Source organism: Haemaphysalis longicornis, unplaced genomic scaffold (assembly GCF_048455015.1).
Source record: "Haemaphysalis longicornis isolate Haplotype H1 unplaced genomic scaffold, Haemaphysalis longicornis Haplotype H1 scaffold_6, whole genome shotgun sequence".
Lineage (NCBI taxonomy): Eukaryota > Metazoa > Arthropoda > Arachnida > Ixodida > Ixodidae > Haemaphysalis > Haemaphysalis longicornis.
In genome coordinates, this window is record NW_027526407.1 from 58824361 (window position 1) to 58844233 (window position 19873).

General features: G+C 46.4%; 1 protein-coding gene across 1 annotated transcript in view; it reads right to left on the reverse strand.

The window, feature by feature from the left end:
- Positions 1-19873, reverse strand: part of Ino80 (chromatin-remodeling ATPase INO80) — an 83459-nt gene that overhangs the window by 17985 nt on the left and 45601 nt on the right. Inside the window, exons 23-33 of the mRNA XM_077674456.1 lie at positions 19062-19196; positions 15448-15676; positions 14047-14174; positions 11454-11548; positions 10926-10998; positions 10678-10836; positions 9748-9850; positions 9011-9099; positions 6966-7121; positions 6365-6476; positions 3329-3547 (exon numbers count right to left, since the gene is read on the reverse strand). Coding sequence (XP_077530582.1) covers positions 3329-3547; positions 6365-6476; positions 6966-7121; positions 9011-9099; positions 9748-9850; positions 10678-10836; positions 10926-10998; positions 11454-11548; positions 14047-14174; positions 15448-15676; positions 19062-19196 — 1498 coding nt within the window. The remainder of the gene's footprint in view (positions 1-3328; positions 3548-6364; positions 6477-6965; positions 7122-9010; positions 9100-9747; positions 9851-10677; positions 10837-10925; positions 10999-11453; positions 11549-14046; positions 14175-15447; positions 15677-19061; positions 19197-19873) is intronic.

Genomic DNA, 19873 nt, shown 5'->3' on the forward strand with positions numbered 1-19873 from the left:
CCCTAAAATACTTACGATATGTCTTCCAACCTGTAAAAAATTATTATACATTTTCCACGGCCCACAGTGAGATCTGTCACCTATTCAGATATCAGATAAAGCTGCATTCAAAAGAGCAACAGCAATTCCTTTCAACTATGTAAACTTCGTCCCGAATTCGGTGACAATTCGTTCTGTACGCCTGAGTTGGTCAGAAAACCAAAGAGACTTAACAAAGTGCTTGGATGTATTAATTCGCACTTTCCTTTTCTTCTTATTACTTAGGTATAACTTGCAGTTTAAGAAATTTCTTGAACTTGCTTGCAAGAATTTCTAGCCTACATAGCATAATTTTGAATTCTGCCTGAACGGGCTACTGAATTGCATATATGTCTTTTATTTACTTTAATTGAAATAATCGGTCTTTGGTAACTTATTCTGACTCCTATAGTCATTGGCAAGGGACCTTATTTCCGACAAAAAAGAAATACAGAAATAATGACGAACTTTTAAATTTCCCGCCATTTGAGCAAGAATGATGCCACTTCTGGGAATGAGGCAAAGTGGCTATTTTTGCACTTAATGCATTTGAGCATCTAAGTGGTGCACTCCAGCAGGGACCCAACGACCTCCTGTGTCATTTTGTAAACTCCCAATTTTGGTTTGCTTCCCAGGAAGTGGCAAATTGTGCAAACTAGTATGTATCAGTAATGTTGGCCTCATAACCAATGGCTGGTATTACTGGCCATTTGATTTGCTTGTTACCTCGCTTAATAAAATTTTTAAAATAAAATTGGTGACATATGAACTGAGTGCGAAATACTGAAAAATGTCGCCTCTGATCGCTGTCTTTTAAAAGCACTTTGGTAGCCCTTTAATCGTGTCATGACTGTGCAAATTTGAAGAACCAGTTTGCTGTGGTAATTAATTAACAATGGCTATGACTAATTTGGTGTACAAAAGCAGCCTTCAAGCAGTTTTGAGTTCCCCGGTGATGTTTCATACTTTCTTCATGGGCATGAATAACGCACATTTTGGACCTGTACACTCATGAACAAATGAAATGGCAAACACGAAAATATGAACCAAAACGTGCAAATTTAAAGAATACTGTTCCTTAAGGTCAAAATAATGGCCCGCTATTGGTATATTTGGAAAGCCACAATTTCTCAACTTTGTTTTTGTAACTAAGCCACTCGTCATTTGGGCTTGCATGGAAAGAAATCGCGCTATTTGTGTGTCCTGATTCATGTTTTGTGTTTGCATTCGATTTGCCCATGACTGCTATTCAGCTTGAAGCAAATAAGAATCTTCTGTGAGCCTCCGAAAAATCCCAAAAATCTAACAATGCTGTGCACAGCATTGCACAGCAACCACCGTTTGCATCGGCAGCGAACAAAGTACAAAAAAAAAAAAAAAGGGAAACGAAGGTCTGTATTTCGGTCGTTCTGCTTGTGTTGCACTGGCGGTGTTGGCCTGGCTTCAGCCACTATGACATCCGTTCTTCCAAACGCCAAGAAACGGCACTTTTGAAAAACTGCAAGAGCAGCAGATGCGTGAAAAAGAAAAAAAAAAAAAAAAAGGACGAAATAAGCACCGTGCCAGGCTGACACCGAGAAGTGTCCAGCACAAGTACTGACAGGAGCCCCAGCGATACTTCGGGCCGCCGACACCACATGGACTTGATCTAGTCAAGCACCACTGCTTTTTCCATCCACCCCTCTTTCCTGACAGTGGACGACGACATTATTCGGAAACTTGTCTTCCCTCGGCACCATCTTTCGCTTGAACGCAACGTAGGGTGGGTTATAGGTTGGTGTTATAGAATGAACTTCACAGCTCCCACAGCATTCGATATAGATTATCTACTATGTTCGCAACCAAGCCATTCGAGTGTAGGAAGCTCCAAGAAATGCTCCTTTGTTTGGGCTTGGCAAGATATACCGAACAAGTTTCCGTTTTTGGTCCCTCTCAGTTGAGAAGGAAGGGTGAAAGAGAGAACACACAAAGCAGTCCCCTATCAAACAGTTCGACCCAGGTTTAGTTAACACCTGAAACGTCTTTCCGGTTAAAGCAGTTCGGTTCCCCCGCCAAACAAAAGGCAGGGCACAACTGAATTTGCAACACCAGCGTCAAACAGGAGAAGAACCCCTGAGAAAGGCCTTTGAGAATTGTCCATAACTGTTTGCAATGGAAGGTGTGACATAAGTGACCCTCCTGGCTGCCAAACAAAATTACAGGGAATGTTTAGAACCTTCTAAGAATGTGAAGGCAAAAGCCTAGTTAGACGTTCCATTGATGTTTCATGAAACGTAGAGATCTAAGGCTTTTGACTTAAAAAGCTGCATCCATTGGCGGATCCAGAGGGGGGGTCCGGATGTCCTGACCCCCCCCCCCCCCCCCTCAATTTGGGAATTTGCACCCCCTTGAAGATGACCCCTCAGGTCGTAGAAAAAGTCTAGTTGAATATTTTTTTTTCTATTTCTTGTATTTGTGGTTTGAAATGTTTCAGTGAATAAAAAAGACTACTATCCTCATCCTCTTTTTTATCATCATCATCATCATCACTGGTAGAAGCTGACTCCCCCCTCAGAAAAAACCTGGATCCGCCCCTGGCTGCATCTGTTTTTACATCATAAACAGAGTTCATGCAGAAGTAGGAAAGAAAAAAACTAGGAAAAACAACGAACCTCTTCCCTTTAAAAACAGGGGTGCCCATGAAGCTTGACCTCAGTGAAAACGAGAACGTTCAAAATCAAAATGCAATGACCGTAAAACGAAATTACTTCTGCCAAAATCAAAAGGCAACGACCGAAATGAAAACGCGAAACCACCGATCGGCCAAAACCAAGCCCTTTCATTTCGCTGAGCTTTACCAGAATGCAAATGTTTGGTATACGTCATTGTAGATCATTCCTCTGCGATTATTGGGAACATTTAAGTTCTTCAATGACTGCCCGCTCTTCCGGGGAGTGAACCAAGCGTGGCCTACCCACGCCGTGCAAGAAGGTGAACTGCTCGACGAGGGTGCGCAACCGCACATGCGATGTGGCGTGATGGGAACGACGATGCTGATTGGCTCCCATTGTGGCTTGATATAGTGGCGCCCAAATTCAATCTATGAGCACCAATAAAGGCACAGTCAACAATTCATTCGTGGCCAATCCCTCCAGTGGGTACATGCCAAACCCTTCAAAGAGATAATCATCATCATCACCATCATCATTAGAGCACGTTGATAAAGTTAGCTTTGCTGCAAGGTGTTTCGGCTTACACCCCCACTGCCAGCGCATGCCAGCCAATGCAAACTTCACTTGGGAAAAAAAAAGAAAGAAGACCATGCACTCACCCGTTGTAGAGGCGCCGTTCCAGGGTACGCTGTAGCCGTAGGCCGCAAAACCGGCTTGCGCTCCGGCTTGGGCTCCAGCCCGCTCCGCGGCTGCCAACATCGATCCCCGACCACGGAGTGCTGCTCCGCCCCGGCGTGTTGATCCCCGCGGCCGACCCCGACTCCGCCCCGTTCCCCGCCCCTTCTTGCCTCCCGGGGATGGAGCACCGGGACTCTCCACTGGTGCAAGAGAGCAAGCAAGATAGAAGGATAGTGAGGAAACGGTATGAGGTCACATGGGCGTGACAAGTGGCAGTAATAGTCAAACGTGTTGTGGATATTAGTGCGTGTTATTACAGAGATAACACTCATGGTAGGCAGGCCTCAATGAATGCGATGTAATAGGTGGTGAGAGAGGTTGCGTGGACTAGAGGGCACTCACTGTACCGTCGTCTCTTGTGTCCCTAACACCTTAACTGTTTGGCAAAACTTAGAGCGCAATTCAACAAGGACGACAGAAAGACGACAAGCACAAACTGTTGTATTTGTCGTCTTTCTGTCGTCCTTGTTGAATTTCGCTCCAAGTTTTACGAAATACGCACCAACTTGCCCAACAGTGTTCTACTCAACTGTTGCAAAGAGCAATGCTCTCTAACTTTTTATTCTTCAGTTAGCTATTTCCTAAACTTGGGAGGTATGATTAAAAACATACATGATGGAGCACTAGCTGTGACAACGCTTCACAACTGTTGGTTGACCTTTAAAATGCTACAGCATCTCAATGCAGGATGCCAAAGGAGCTACACGTCTGAAGAATAGGCTTGGCTCAAAAATTAATCTTGAAACTAAATCTCTAGTACTGCCGGCTATTGGCTATTTTCATGCATAAAGTCCATTTGCTACATCTGGTTAGCTTGAGGAGCTGCACTGGCTCCACCAATCGGACCAGCACACAATGTCCTCCCTTTTTTGAGTTACAAGAACGCAGGCGCTGAACAAGCTGTACTGCCTCTCAATTTTAACTACTGCGGACAATGCACCCATTTTTTTTTTTCTCCCAAAACGCCCTACAAACTTTCCTCGCAATGTATGATACTGCAAGGGGACACTCACACAGCTTTAAGCGCAGCTTCTAAGAAGCTATACAAGTTGCTGCATTTTCCAAGGGGTTAGTTCGTGAAAGCTCCAACCGGTTCCAGCATATCATATTTACTCTGATCTAACGTTGATTGATTGACTGTGGGGTTTAACGCGCCGACGCAATGCAGGCGACGAGGCGCGCCGTAGTGGAGGGCTCCGGATTAATTTTGACCACCTGGATATCTTTATCGTGCGCCGAAACGTGATTTATCGTGATCTAACGTGCCTTTAATTCTAGCATGCCCCGGATTCTAATGCGCACCTGATTTTGGCTTCCGGAAAAAGAAAAACTGTAAGAGTTCTCTCCACAGGTCAAGCCGCTCATGGCTGCAAAAAGTTACCGTGCTAGGTTGGCAACCCACTCTATGTTAAACCAACTAAAGGGGCCATGCAGACAAAATACAAGTTTGTTTTATCCGAAAGCTTTTATGTTTTATAGTGCCCTCCCGCCCTTGTCCGGCAGCAAACGATGCCGTATTCACTGCGAAAATATTTTGGTTAAAATTTTGATTTTCCCGCCAAATCGGGTATTTTCACGACGTCTGCGATGAGTCACAGGGGCGGGTATTCAAACGAACTTCCAGTGCATCATTAGCTCTGCAGCCTTGCGTACCGTCAGTCCTCCCAGATGGCGCTACCATACAGAGCTGCGGACCGTTTTCCGCCGTTGCTTTATTTTTGACCGTATTTGCTTCTAGCTTGATTTCGTTACGGTAGAAAGTAATCGTTTCGTGAAGCATGGGTTATGCGCGACAAACAGGGTCACGTAAGACAACGTCGCTTAAGCCAATCGGCCAGTGTCGTGTGAAACAAGTAAAAGCGGTGGACTGCTTTGCAGTAACACAAGCATAGTGCACCCAGTACCAACAGCAGTGCGCATCTGTACTTCTATGTTTACGTGTACTCTCGTAACTTCCACTGTTTATCCCCCCATTCTTACTGCTATAAAAATAATGTGCCCTAAATTTAAGCACAAATAGCTCCTTCGACAAGCTTATAAGCCCTGCTTAATTTGTGTTTGCCTTTGGCAGCCTCAGCCAATCGCACAGCTGTCACATATGACATCATAGGTTCTGTTGTGGGAAATGAGCTAGAAGTTCACATAGACATTCCCTTTTTTTCCTGATTATACAGCTTATTTGAGCGAAGTTTAAACTAAAAGTGGTGTCAATATGATTCTAGTGAGGCAGTCTTTCGAATGAACTAAACTTGCGTTTTGTCTGCATGGCCCCTCCAAGAGGACCGTGTTTCCAAGCTCACGTCACGAAAACTGGTTAAAACAAAAAAGTGTTCAGCAAGAAGCTGTCAGAGTGCCAATCCATCGTAAAAAGGGGCACTCTGCATGGTACTACGTAATACATCAGCTGCTCTTTCTCTTTGGTTGGCGCGATGTAAAGCCTGGGCTTGCAATCTCAGGCTTGCTATCTAAAAAGGGGCGCCTGCTATCTGCTAGCATTTCTTTTTAATATCATTGCGCATAACAAGCCCCTCACCGGCTGCCCTCACCTTTGTGCCTTGCAGCTAACACCCACTACCCACCAAAGATGCATGCACAACGCCCACCGTGATATCTTTGACGCTTTGCTTGCACAGATGTGCCATTATGGTTTGCCTGCTGTGCTGACAGTGATAAGCAACCACTAGTGCTGTTTCAGCTGGTGCTCGATTCTAACGCGCATGCGATTTCGGGACAAATTTTGCGGGGAAACAGGCGCGCGTTAGAACCGGGTAAATACGGTAAGCATGCTCCGCTTCAGTAAGGTTGGCAGCTAAGCAATGTTGTGGAGGTCTTTAACGCGCATGCGGTTTTAGAAGAAACTTTCCGGGGAAAAAGGCGTGCGTTAGAACCGAGTAACTACGGTAAGCGTGCTCCATCTCAGCGAGGTCGACAGCTAAGCGCAGTTGTCGAGCTCTCACCTGAGGTGTTGAGTGGGGGCACGGGCGTACTGGAGGGGCTGCCATCATCCACGATGAGGGGGCCATCACTGCTGTCGTCGTCTTGTGCGACAGGCAGGCTGCTTAGCGACTGCTGCGAGGGCACAAAGAGAGAGCAGCACTGTTAAACGCACATGCTCTCAACAGGTTCCCTTAATGCTCCCTTAATTTTATTCGTGCTTTGCAAAACAGTGAACAGTATTTGTTGACAAAGGCCAATTCTGTCATTACAATTCTTTTCACTCAGCTGTCTATTCAGTCTGTCAGACGCCTGTTTGGGCGGCTAAGTGGTCTTCTTTACGTGCCAATCACGAATTTGAATGCAAGCCCTTGGCGTGGATTCCCAAGTTTAAATGGGGGTCTTGTGCACCAAAAGTAAGCCTGCGCTTCAACACAGGCAAATAGTGGAGGGCCAAGGTTTAATTCAGACCACCCAAGGATCTCTAACCCTGCACTGAAATCTCAACCTACAGGTTTTTTTTTTTTTTTTGCGGCCTTCAGGAAAACAGCCACCCAAGTCAGCAATCCAATCCAATCCAAGAGCCAACGCAGCAAGCTTTCGGCTTTCACTGCAAACACCTACCTCACTGTAGGGGCTCGGGGGAATGGAGTCGAGGCTGACGACCGACTCGGTGTCTTGCGAGGCCGGCAGTCCGGGCGGCGGCGTCTGTGACAAAGCCGGTGTAGGGGCACTCGTCGTGACATTGTGTTCCACGAGCTTCTTCTTCCGAGGACCGCGCTGAACGCATAAGAGGAAAAGAGAATACAATCCATCAAACCACGCAGAACATCTCCATTCACACTTGCCAACTTGCTTCAAAAAACCCCACCAGGTGCATCCCACCACCTGACAAGGGACAAAAATTACCAGAAAAATCTTGAGTGACAAAATGCCGGGCAAATGCTTAATTTAAGGGGGCAGATGGGTCTTACAGCTATTTTTTTTATTTACTAATCAATTTTAATGAGACTGCACAGCATTATGGAGTTTATTGATCTGATTTCAAATCTGCAATAAGATTTTTTGGAAGTTGATTATTTTGAGGGGTAATTTAATGATTAATTGCCATTATTTTGGGTTACAATTACAAAATAACCACTCCATACAGAATACTGATTACCCTGTGGCTAGGCAGACAAATGACTAAAGAATACAACGTTGGAAGAACTTTTCTGATTTATCTATGTTTGGTCATTTTACAAGGCACTGAACTTCACTCCTCCGGCACTCTACCAGAAACGGCTCACAGGTGGTGTCAATTGAACACCACCATAATTTTCCAAAGCCTCCAATTGAAAAATTTGTTTCCAGCATTGTATTCCCCACACGTATAGGTATCAGAAACAAATAAAATTAGTTGTACCTGCTCTAGGTGCCGAGATATCCGTTGGCAAAACGCTAGCTTCGTGTTTCAAGAGGTGTGCTATTTTACCATCGAATTCTCTGCAAACTGAGCTGTAGAGTGCACATTAAAATGCTATTTAGAATAAAATACGGTGCCTTTTTATGAGGAAATATGCAGACTGACAGAAAAATGGCCATGGATGCCGAAAATGCCATTCTTCAGAAAACAATTCTTATGACATTTTTTGGCCCCAAAGACCCATCTGCTCCCTTAAGGGGGGACACTGGTCTTGAGGACATTTTTGTTATTTTTTTAACCTATGTGCTTGCGATTTACACATTCAGTGTATTTCAACATCCTGAGCACAAACATGCATCAGTTTTCATCTATGGGGTGTAAGTTCAGAGTTGTGCAACAAGTTATGTCACTCCGTTTTGGGCAATTTTTTCATTATGTACCTATGAAATACTCAAATAACTTTTATTCATTTGTGCTCTAGAAGGACCAGGGAGTGCAACTATACCACTGCAGTAATTTTAGCATGGTTTGTGCAAACGCTGTGAAATTCGTAAATGTCGGGTAATCAATTTACAATGTTTTTGTAAAACGAATTGCATAAAATCTTGTGCCGGCTAAAAGAAATTGTATACTTTTGTGGTTTTATTGCACTGTTCAGTTCATAAGCTTTCGAATGCAGCAAAAATGATGTAAATCGAACCAGTACATCCCAAGATATTGCACCCGACAGCTGACCATGTGGAGAAAAAATTGGTTCTGAGAAAACAGGGAACGAAGTTTGCAAACATAGGCAAAAATGGTCATTTATGCAACTTCAAAGGGCGTCAGCTTTGTGAATACTTATGATACAGTTATGATATTTTGCAGGTACATTCTTTGAGACCTGTAGACTGCAAATAAAATTAATACAGCAAATTGATTTTTTTTCGCAAAAATCGGTCCTCAAGACCAGTGTCCCCCCTTAAGCTGCTCTGTTCTTAATACACCAACCCCCTTCCAAGGCAGCTGCACTACATTACACAAAAGCACTGCTGGTAAGACATCTTTCCAGGCAACAGACTGCCATACAAGTAGTCTCATAGCAAAGTGTGAAGGCCCTAGTGTCGTCTCTTATTGCCATTTTGTGATGCAGCAAAAGTGTGACTCATCAAACTCTACAGACAGACAGATGAGTTCCCTCATTGAGTCCACACAGAAATGCTTGAGCATTTAACAACGTAAGAAACAATTATAGTCCAATCAAGGATATCCCAAATGGACCGACCTTCTCTCCCTTGTCGCTGCGTCGCTTGCGCTCCTTGGGCTTCTCCGGGTAGTCTTCCAGCTGCTTCCTCTCCTCTTGCCGCTGACGGACTACGGCGTTTCCGTAAAGAGACCAGGAAAAACAAATTAGAGCTGTTCCGCTAAACATGAAAGCTGTTGGAAGTGCAGAGAAAGTGATTCGCCATAATGGGCTGTAGCGCCGTTATCCACTCACTGCTACCACCCAATGCCATTCAAATCTCCTGCCTTCACAGTGCTTGCACGCCCCTGCCTATAACTGTGCCACCGAGATTCCTGTTCTTTTTGTGCTCGCTTTTCCTCCCGCATGTGCCGGCGTTGCACTGCCCCTTTTTTTCACTTACTATTGCAAAAGCCAACCCAACGAGCTTTCCTAAATGAATGCGGGCGCCGCCAGTTAATTACGTATATTCTGCCTCGAATGTACCTACAGTTTCCTTTGCGCTAAACAACGGGGAGACGTATGACAAGCACCAGCGGTTCACGAGTTTTGAACGCTTATGACTATATACACCGCTTGGCATTCCGACGCCTCTGGGTTACGCCACGACGACGGAAACGGTGTGGCTCTACTTGGGTGCAGTGAGCGAGCTACGACGACAAGGCAAGCCTCTAAAGTGCTCTGCACTCAAAAGGCAACGTTACAGCCAACACTCAAGACTCTGCCATGCCATCAATCACGCTTGAGAGCAGAGCAAGGTGACAGGCCACGACACTCACACTTGCGCTCCAGCTCGGCGTCGTCCAGGAGGAGGGAGACCACCTCTTTGGGCTTGAGCGTGTCGGGCTTGAAGTTGCCCCCACTGATCACCATCCGCTGGATCTGCGTGCGCAGGAAGAAGGGGGGAGCTCATCATCTTCACTTTTAACTTTTCTGTGAGGGTGCGCGTTCACGTATAAGCACGTTTGCGTATAAGCACGTTTGCGTATAAGCACGTTTGCGTATAAGTGTGCTTATCCTTATGAGGGCGCTTATGAGGGTGCGTGCTTATGAGGGTGCATGTTCTCGTATAAGCGTGCCACTTCAATGGCACGCTCTGTAGACTAGACCACTATGCGTGCTTCTCTGTTCAAATTCTGCCTCTCGCTTACCTCTCGTTGGCGACACAACTGGCGCAAAAGCGTACCCAACAAGTATAGCATTAACTTAACTTCAGCTGCCCCCTCTTTGCCCTCGTTATCCTACTGAGAAGATGTGGCACATCATTAGTTCGGGTTAATGACCTTTTTCTTTTTCACCTGAACAGACAGGAATTCATCACCTGCCAGAAAAAACCAATACCCTAAAGCCCTCAGCGACCGCAGGTTCACGGTTGCCCCTCTCTGCATGGAAGTCATTGTCCCTTGGGCTTAGATTCCACACCCTTTTAGTGAGCCTCCAAGTTTCTGCCCTGTAGGTGAGTACCGGTAAGATGCCGCTGTCATACACTTTCCTTTTCAGGGACAGTGGTAAGCTGACATTCATTATCTGAGAATGCCTGCCGAATGCACTCCACCCCTATCGTATCCTTCCATCCCATTCTTATCCTTTGTTACTAATATGCTTCTTAATACTGTTTCTATGTGTATGATGTGAAGCGAGGGTCCCCATCGGCCACAAGCGCAACTATTTCCCCTAGGGAGGGAGGGAGGAACCAGCACATCACCCACCTCGCTCTTCTCGCGGGCCCTTTGGAGGATGCGCTCCTCGATGGAGCCCTTGCAGAGCAGTCGGTAGACGGTCACCTGCTTGGTCTGGCCCAGACGGTGGGCACGGTCCATGGCCTGCTGGTCCACCGTCGGGTTCCAGTCGCTGTCGTAGAAGATCACCTAAGAGGTGACAGGACAGACGATGATGTGAAGGAGGAGCTGGTGAGGAGAAAGATGCTCGAAATACTTCAAAGGACCCCGAAACTCACAGTGTCAGCAGCTGTGAGGTTGATGCCGAGGCCGCCGGCACGTGTGCTCAGGAGAAAGACAAAGATATCCGACCTGCAACAGTACCAGAGTCGAGTCAAGCCAAGCCAAATTCATGTGAACCAGTCAACCAACCGCTCCGGCAACAAACAGTGCGGCAGTAAATGGCATTGCGAGTGTGTGCCTTGCACCTCGTATCGGTACAGCACTTTTGCTCAAATGAAATCTTCCCCTCGCCAATCATTTTGTTTTCCCTTTCGGCCGTGTCATGAAGCCTAAACACATCTGAACACCAGGGTTCCACTCCTGACGTGAAGAAATTGGCCAAACTCGCGTTGGCCATTTTATCACATTAAGCACGATGCCAGCCTTGAACCACAAACTTCAGTACGTGCCCTTTATACAGCCTTCGTCTACACAGAGCAAATTGCAATTAGAATCATAACCTCTCAGCTAAGCGCTCCTAAAAAAAAAAAACACACACACACAAAAGCAAGCAAGCTTGAAAAGCGTAGGGAGCAGTGCAGCACCTTGTCTGGAAGTCGGCCACCATGTCCCTCCGGTCGGAGATCTTGGAGGAGCCGTCCAACCGCATGTACGTGTGCTTCCGGTGCCACATGTACTCCTGCGGCAGGGCCAATCAGCTTTCACTTGGTCGCACAAGTCAGGTAATTCAAGGGTGATCGAGGCAAGGGAAACTATTTTTTTGTTTTCTAAGGAACAAATGTAATCAAATTAGGAACATTTCAGTAGTTCACCATCCTAGTAACACAGCTGCAGTCAGTTTAAGGATATGTTTTGTACCTCTTGAGTTACAAGACTATTTACCTTCAAATGGTGACCGCAAGATTAATTAACCAATTATGTAAAAACACAACTGGAAAAACATTTCGAGGACTTAAAGCACTGAAGCTACCCCTGGGCTATTATCACACCGCAGTGGAGTGCTCCAGGTTAATTTTGACTGCCTGGAGATCTTTAACGGGTGCCGAAATCTCAACACACAAGCATTACCACTTTTCGCCTCCATTTGAAAAAGCACCACCGCGACTGGGAATCAAGCCTGTGTCTTTGGGCTCAGCAGTGCAATGCCTCAGCCACACAGCAACCACACAGGCAAAAACTCCGCACAATTTTTGTGCCAGTGAGATCAAGAAGGTCAGTTCCGTGCAAGGAAGCTGTTAAGAGTATTTTCTTATTCCTTTTAGGCATAAAAATGGAAAGGGAAGAAGTTTCTCCCTCCTTTTGATGACAGAAAGAGCCTCCACGTCAAAAGGAAGGTGAACTTCTAGGGGTGAAGCATTAGGGGCTCCGACTGACGGCGTTTCCCGTCATCGTCTCATGTCACGGTAAATCAAGTTGTCAAACGATGGTCAAAAAACAAGTTTATAATGGGTAAAACCGGTTCGAAATAAACTAACATGATTTAAACTAATTTAAAATACAGGAATCATGATTTAATTGCAGTAATAACAGGAATGTGTTAAATTCCGCCTCGAAATTGGATTCAAACGCCAGGTTTTCTCCTGTAAAGCATGCTTCTTAGCAAGCTGCGGCGTGCGACATGAAGCCAACTTACTTACGGCCAGTCTGCCTCTCATTTTATTGCTTAACTCTTTCGGGACCACCCCATAGGCCATCGATCACATATGATCGATGGTTTCGCGAGCCTGCAGAATACAAATTTTCGCTCGATGGAACACCTAGCGACATCAAGGAGATAGTTTGAAAACTGGAGTTTTCTCTTTTGTGAAGTTCCTTTTTTTATCGCCAGGCGGCAACGCATCAGATATTTTATTCTGACGGGCAGTGGTTTCAAATGGGACCCTCGTCTGTATATTTTAAGAATTGTACCTCTCTTGAACGGCAAATAAAATAAACTCTCTCTCTCAAACAAACATGGCGTCATACTCTCGCGAGCACGATAAGAAATCCGCCTTGTTTTGTTTCGCATATCTTCGCCTTCTACTGTGGATTTTAAAGATGAGAGTGGCTGTGAAGAGTCGGAATGCGGCTTTAGAGATCGGATTTCAGCTCGAGTGAGGATTCAGGCGTCTTCAGCCTGGAACACCAAATCGCGCTCAAGGGTGGGTGTTGGTTTCGGTTTCAATTGGCTCTGGAGTAGGTATGTGCGCTCGAAATATGTTCTGGCTGAATTATATTTATTCGCTAGGGTGTTAACTACCTATGGTGGTGATCTCCTGCCACCAGCGCAGAAACGGATCAAGTTTTCGCCGAGATGAGAGCCCGGCGTGTACCTGGCGACGACGTAGCCATGGCCCTAGTGCCAAAGAGATCACACACAAAACCCAAAACCAGTTACACCTAGCCGCATCAAACTTTCGCGATGAAGAAACAAAGCATTGTGTTAGATTTTGTATATCCTGAAATAATTTTATTCTTTTTTAATATTTTTATATTTACGCTTTTTTCTATCTTTTTCTGTAGTTTTTTTACGAAGTTCTTACTTTCAGATTTTTTCATGTCAGTGTTGAAGTAAAACTTGGTATTGTATGTCAAAGAACATATAATTAGCTGCATTTTGGTATATGCCAAGGCAGGATGGTGCCTTTGCTTTATGTAATAAAAAATTTGTACCGAGACCTCCCTTTTTCATCACTTTTTCCGGCGGTCCCGAAAGAGTTAAATCCGGTACAACGCAAGAGAGGGCGCCACTGCCTCAGCAAGCACGCGATTGTTCCTCCCACCGTCACTTTACTGGCGCCCATGAAACGCGAACACGAAAATATTAACCAGTACGTGCGAAATTGAAAAATACTGCTCGCAGAGCTCATATAATGGCTTGCTATTGGTATGTTTGGAAATCCAATTTTCCGAACTTTGTTTTTCCGACTAATCCACGCGTCATTTTGGCTTGCATGGAAAGAAATTGCGCTATTTGTGTGTTCAGGTTCACATTTTCGTTTCATTTGACGCCGATAGTACACATGTTTGTGGTTGAAACAAAATCATCCTCTGCCTCTTGTTGCCCATTAGCAGCGATTTTGCTGTGGGAAACACCAGCGCACACTGTGTGCTTTGCCCCTCCCCAAGTTTCACATTAGTGGAGATGGCCCAAGATTTTTTTTCCGCTTTATTTTCTACCCCAGGGAGCAGACTCACCTCGAGGAGGTCGATCATTCGCGTCATCTGTGAGTAGATGAGGACGCGATGACCCTCCGCCTTGAGCTTCTGGAGTAGCTGGTCCAAGACCTGGAGCTTCCCAGAGTCCGTAACCAGGGTCTCCTTGTCTGCGGGAGGCACAGTGGCCAACGCATGAGGGCAACTTCCAACTAAACTGAGCCCAGCCACTGAGACACACGCAACCGTTAGTGAAACAAAGGAATTAAACATTTTGAATGTCCCTGCCATAATGTTGCAGCAGCAAGAAATTCGCACGCTATTTACAAACTAACTTCACTTCTAAGTCGTTCAAACTGCAGCTTCCATTTCGCGGCACACTGAGAGCAGTTTTGGTGTAGCAATGCCTTTTAGAGCAGGATGGAGCAGGAAAAGGGGACCGGAATAGTTTGGCACAAATGGTGCGGCACTTCCACCCCTGCCCTGCACCCCGATGTTTCACTAAAACCTACCTGTTCTTAAGAGATCTGTTTTCTGCCACACATGTACGCGTTGTTTGACTATACATGCACGCCAAAATCTTTTAAGGGGGAACATGGGTCTTTAGGACCGAAAAATTGCCCCAAAAAGCATTTTTTTAGGTATCATTTTTCTCTTGAGTTCCACAGTTTTTCATCCAGAAATTCCGTACGTGAAACAGTACCAGAAACTTATAAAAGCCATAGAGACCTGATTTCAACAAAGAAATAACAATTTTCCCATAATTCCCCACTTTTTCGCCACGAGTGGTATAGCAGTGGTAGGGAATTCTAGAGAGGTACACCCCAGCATGTAGTGCAGCTAGGAAGATCATTTCTTTTGCACTGTATAGCTGAATGTTTAAACCATGCAATATGGGAAGCAGATGTTGCATTCTGTGCTTCAGTAGTTGCTTAATTGGCGTTATTTTTAATTGGTTAGCAGGAGTACTTAAAACCTAGAATTGACGTAAACTTGTACGTGATTGCACAAAAACAAAAACAAAATTTCCCCCTTTCATTCTCCACAACTTCTGGTATCTACTACTCATGCCTTGCTGTAATCTTTTGTTGAATAGTGTTTTTCTTGTTGTCAAGAACAATCCCGGAAAATTTTTAATTAACTCGGAAACTAGTTACCCGACATCAACACTAATTAGATATTTGAAATCAGCCAAGAAAACTGAACGAGCCCATGAATTTTCGTCAGAATTTGTTGGAAAGCAAAAAAAATTTTTAAGGGGACAGCTAAGGCAATGACTGCCTGGAGAGCTCAGTACAGAGCTCCTCCTTCAAGGAATGTCGAACAAATTGAAATGACTGCTTTACTTCCACCCTGCCCTTCGCAATAAAACTACGCTGTCGTTATTAGTTTCCTGCGTGTGCTCCTTTGTAAAGTCCAGGCCCTTCGCAGTCCACGCCTCACCAGGTATAGAGATATGCGACCATCCGCGAAGGGGTCGAGCGGACGCGATGCCCCCTTCCGGGGGGTCGCAGGGTTCAAACCCGGCGCTCGGAGCGGGCGGCCTGGGCTCAGTGGAGCCCCAGCGCCACCAGCGTTGGGCCTCGGGGCTCCCACACGTCTGCACCCCCCGCCACCACCAGAGGGCCCGGTTCGACGACGGGCACTCCAGGTCCCAGGGCTCGGCCGTCACCTGCGAAGAAAACCGGGGTCACAACGCAAGAACGGTCACGGGGGGCGGTGCGCGACAGCCACTCAGTCGACCCAACTTTCTCCCTTTCCCCATTCCTTTGATGCCCTAGGGCAAAATGGCGCAATAAAAAAATTTTACACCAACACTTTTTTGGCATGTAAAGCTGTTGAATTCCTTTTTCTACCAAACAGTGCTCACAAAGAGAATTGCTCGGGGAAAATTTCTTTTCCCTTTATCTCGAGCCACAATGTCATCCACACTACTCGCAGAAATATGTAATCAAGCTTTCCCACTGCAAGCAACACATCACATACTATGTAGACAGCAAAAGCGTATACAGTCAATGCTCGTTACAGCAGATCTGGCAACAACGGACTTTCGGTTACAACAGACCATTCCTGTTGGTTTGTCTGGTGCCCATGCATTTTAAACGGAGTCCACTCTGCTCATAACGGACCCAGCTAGAGCAGACTATCGGCTACAACAGACTAAATTTTAGGCGAAAATTGTTTCGACTGAATGTTTATAGCAGACTTCCACACGGCCAGTGCCCGATATGCTTTTTCTTTGTTTAGTCTGGCAAGAAAACTTATGTCTGGCAGCGTTGTTGGCAGCCAGGTCGTTGGCGCTGTGGGAATCGTGGAGAACCTCGGCCCACGATCCCGAGCCGGCACGCGCTTCGGAAGAGACGCTTTGCGGTGAAACCGGTGCGGCGCTCCGCTGGTTCATCGGTGCCCCCGAGAGATGGCACCACCGGTCCGTGCGGGCATAGGCATAGGCGCGCGGGTGGCGCAATCGTGTGCGCGCGGGAGACGGGGAGAGCCTCACCGGAGGCCCGGTCGGGACAGGAACGGCGGAACAGCGCGGCGATGCCGGTGGATACATGTATCTCAGGTGGGAACTTTGTCACGCGCCGTGAGTGCCTGCCTCCTGTTCGCGATCACGAACCGGACGGCGTGATTCGTGAACGCCGTCGAGCCTTGTGCTCGCATGCTTTGGGATTCCCCAAATAAACGGCTGTGCTTCAGCACTACTGTCTACTGTGTTCTCATATCGGTGAATCTCACTGGGCTGCCGTAGGCATGGGAGCCCACGTGGTTGACACGCCGGGAGCTAGCGTAGGGGCCTACCCCAGAGTGCTGGCTAGGTCCCCGAGGAACCCCTCATATCCCACAACGCAGCCAAGCCAAGCCAGTGCCAGTGGCCTTTTTTTTTTGTGCTACCGGTGGCATGAGCGGCCGGGTAGCTGATTCCACTGTTGGATAAATTAAGCGCAATTACGCCGTTGAACATGGCGCAAAACAGGCCGACATCACCAGAAGTACAGGCCTGTCTAAGCAGACAGTCCGCTCGACAGTCAAGAACAAGGCCGCTGCCAATACACCCGAAGTCGAGCCTGCCCTCGTCAGTTTTTTTTTTTATATAATAAAGAAGTCCGGTCTTTATTATTCCCATGCGTGCATCGCTCCTGTTCTGTTAGGTGAAAAAAGGAAGAAATGCCTCAAGTAGGGGGGTTGGTTCCCATACATTGTGTGCAATCTTCTGGTAGCCATGCGCAGTCCAGCTGGTCTTTCGATTTCACAGCTGTCCATAAGATTATTTCGTATCAGCTGTTTCAACGACCAGACTAAACTCATTAAAAATGAACAGCTGCCTTGGGGGAACGTCAGGCAGTGATCCGATTTGTTTGACGAACCGTTTCGGGTTATTCCGCCTCGCCACAAAGGGATTCAAGAGAGCCTAGCTAATTCTGATGGCCACGACCGATTTTTGTAGCTGGTTAATAATGGCTCCTAGTTATATTCTTGCTTTATTTGCTCAGCATATCATGCGTCTTTACACACTTCACCGCACACACTAGGCCTTTTCCAAATGCTGGTGCTAAGCTTTAGGAACGGTCTTTAGTCTTTAGGCGACTCTTTGCCCTCGCACGAACACTGTGCAGAGCTGCTGCAGGCATGTAGAAAGAACAAAGTGTCTACTGCATGTATGTATATGCAATACCAGTCAAAGTACCCACTTTTGCGCTCATATACCCCCCCCCCTCCCCCCCTTCCCACTTGTCAGATACTGCATACTTCAGCTACAGTGAACGTTTTTTTTTTCCTGATTAAGAGGGTCCGTTGAAATGGGCCTAGACTGTATTTAGCAAGTAGAATACACTGACTGTAAGGGGAAAGTCACAATTCCCTCAGTGTCACTGCTCCCGCTAGAGCTATCACTTGAGCCACAGACCTCACTGTTCTGTACAAGGTCGTCTTCACGGATTGCCATGAAGCTGCGCTGAAAGAAAAACCCCGCGTATCAACCGCACCCCTACTTTGCCACTGAAATTTTCGCATTTTTGGTGCGGGTTATACGTGCAAAAATATGGTATGTGACCGCTTCCTGCCTACCGCACAACGCCTCAGACATTTGCGCAGTACTCGTCAAATTTCCAACTTTACAGCCTCCAGTCGAGTTTTAATGAAGAGCAGCAAACTTGACGCTCGGCAAAGATAGCAACTTCCAACGAAAGTGTGAGCGCGAGACTAACGTAAAGTGAGCTGCAGACAAGACTCAAGTACTACTAAGCACTGTTCCAGGTTACACCAAGCACAGCTGAAATCGTCGTTCCAAAAAGGAACAAATCAGAACCACTGGTTTTGCTGCAACACTTCAACTCCACGCTACAAAAAACTTTGGGGGGAAAACGAGAGAGACAACCACCTCACCTTCCTTCATTCTCAATATGCACGGAAGGTATACACGACAATTGGCCAGTGAAAGCTAAAAGAAAAAAATTAAACCCGTTCCCCTCAACGTGAAAGCTGTCGGAAGTGCACAGCAGTGATTTGCCATAATGGGCTGTGGCGCCGTTATCCGCTCACTGCTAGCACCCAATGCATTCAAATTTCCCGCCTTCGCAGTGCTCGCGCGCCCCCTGCCAGAAACTGCGCCAGCGGGAGTTCTGTTTTTTCTGCTTGCTTTTCCTCCCGTACGTGCCAGCGTTACACTGCCACCTTTTTTCCGCTTACTATCGTAAAAACCAACCTAACGAGCGTTCCGAACTAAATGTACGCAGGCACTGCCGGTTAATTACGTATATTTTGCCTCAAATGTACCCGCAGTTTTCTTTGCGCTAAACAACGGGGAGATGTATGACAAGCGCCAGTGGTTCACAAGTTTTGAACGCTTATGACTATATAAACCGCTTGGTATCGAAGCCTCAGGGTTACGCCGCGACGATGGAACGCCCTGTTGCTCTACTTGGGTCCAGCGATTGAACTACGATGACAAGGCGAGCACTTAGTTTTCTGCACTTAAAAGTCACTAACTCTCAAAACTGATACTTCAGTCTGCCTTCGGAAAAGTTTGTATACAAGACTAGCAGCCGCTCACTGACCTTTGGTGCGACACAGGACACGAGAAACCTTGGGATGTCCGTCGGCACGCACTCTCGGATTTGAGCCGGCCGTGGCCGGTGAGGGAACTCCGGGAGCGGAGGGGGACTTGAGGGTGGCACATACGACGATGACTTCTGAAAAATAACCCCACAGCGAAATTGTTCCTCACTGCATCTGCCACCATGTATACTCGCCTTGGTGCACACTAAAATCGGTCTGCTCAAAATACGTTAGCCCTGGCGTGTTTCACAGCCTAAGGTTCTCATTCCTCGCAGAGTCCAAACCACAGAACTTGTTGTGGAACTACAACATGTGTATTTCCCAACACGCACCCTGGATGTTTTTTTACACTAGATCTGATCAGTTATAACATGCTAAAGAACAATTTTTAATGTTTATCATAAACATAACACCATTTTTCCATGCAGACCGAGAGTAATTTTTTGAAGGCCACCTGCCTACACTTTTAGAGCCTAACAAAGATAGAACTAGGAAAAGAAAAAAAAAGTATGCCAGAACAAGAAAAGAAATTAATTAAAGTCCCAATGGTGGAATCCTTAATGCATAAGCATCTCGTCCCTCCGTGAACTTGGGGCTCGGTTCAATGCGAACACCTTACTTTGGCTTCATTAATACGTGACGCGACGTTTCTCGCACGCCCCTTGTACACCGTGCCAACTGTGCTTGGCACTCTGTTTCAGTCGTCACGTTTGCCCTCTTTTTATCAGCAGTGTTGGCTGCCTGTCATTCCTTTTCTTGTCCACCAATATCACCTTTTCATCGCTCTTATAGGTGGTATTCACTGAAAAGT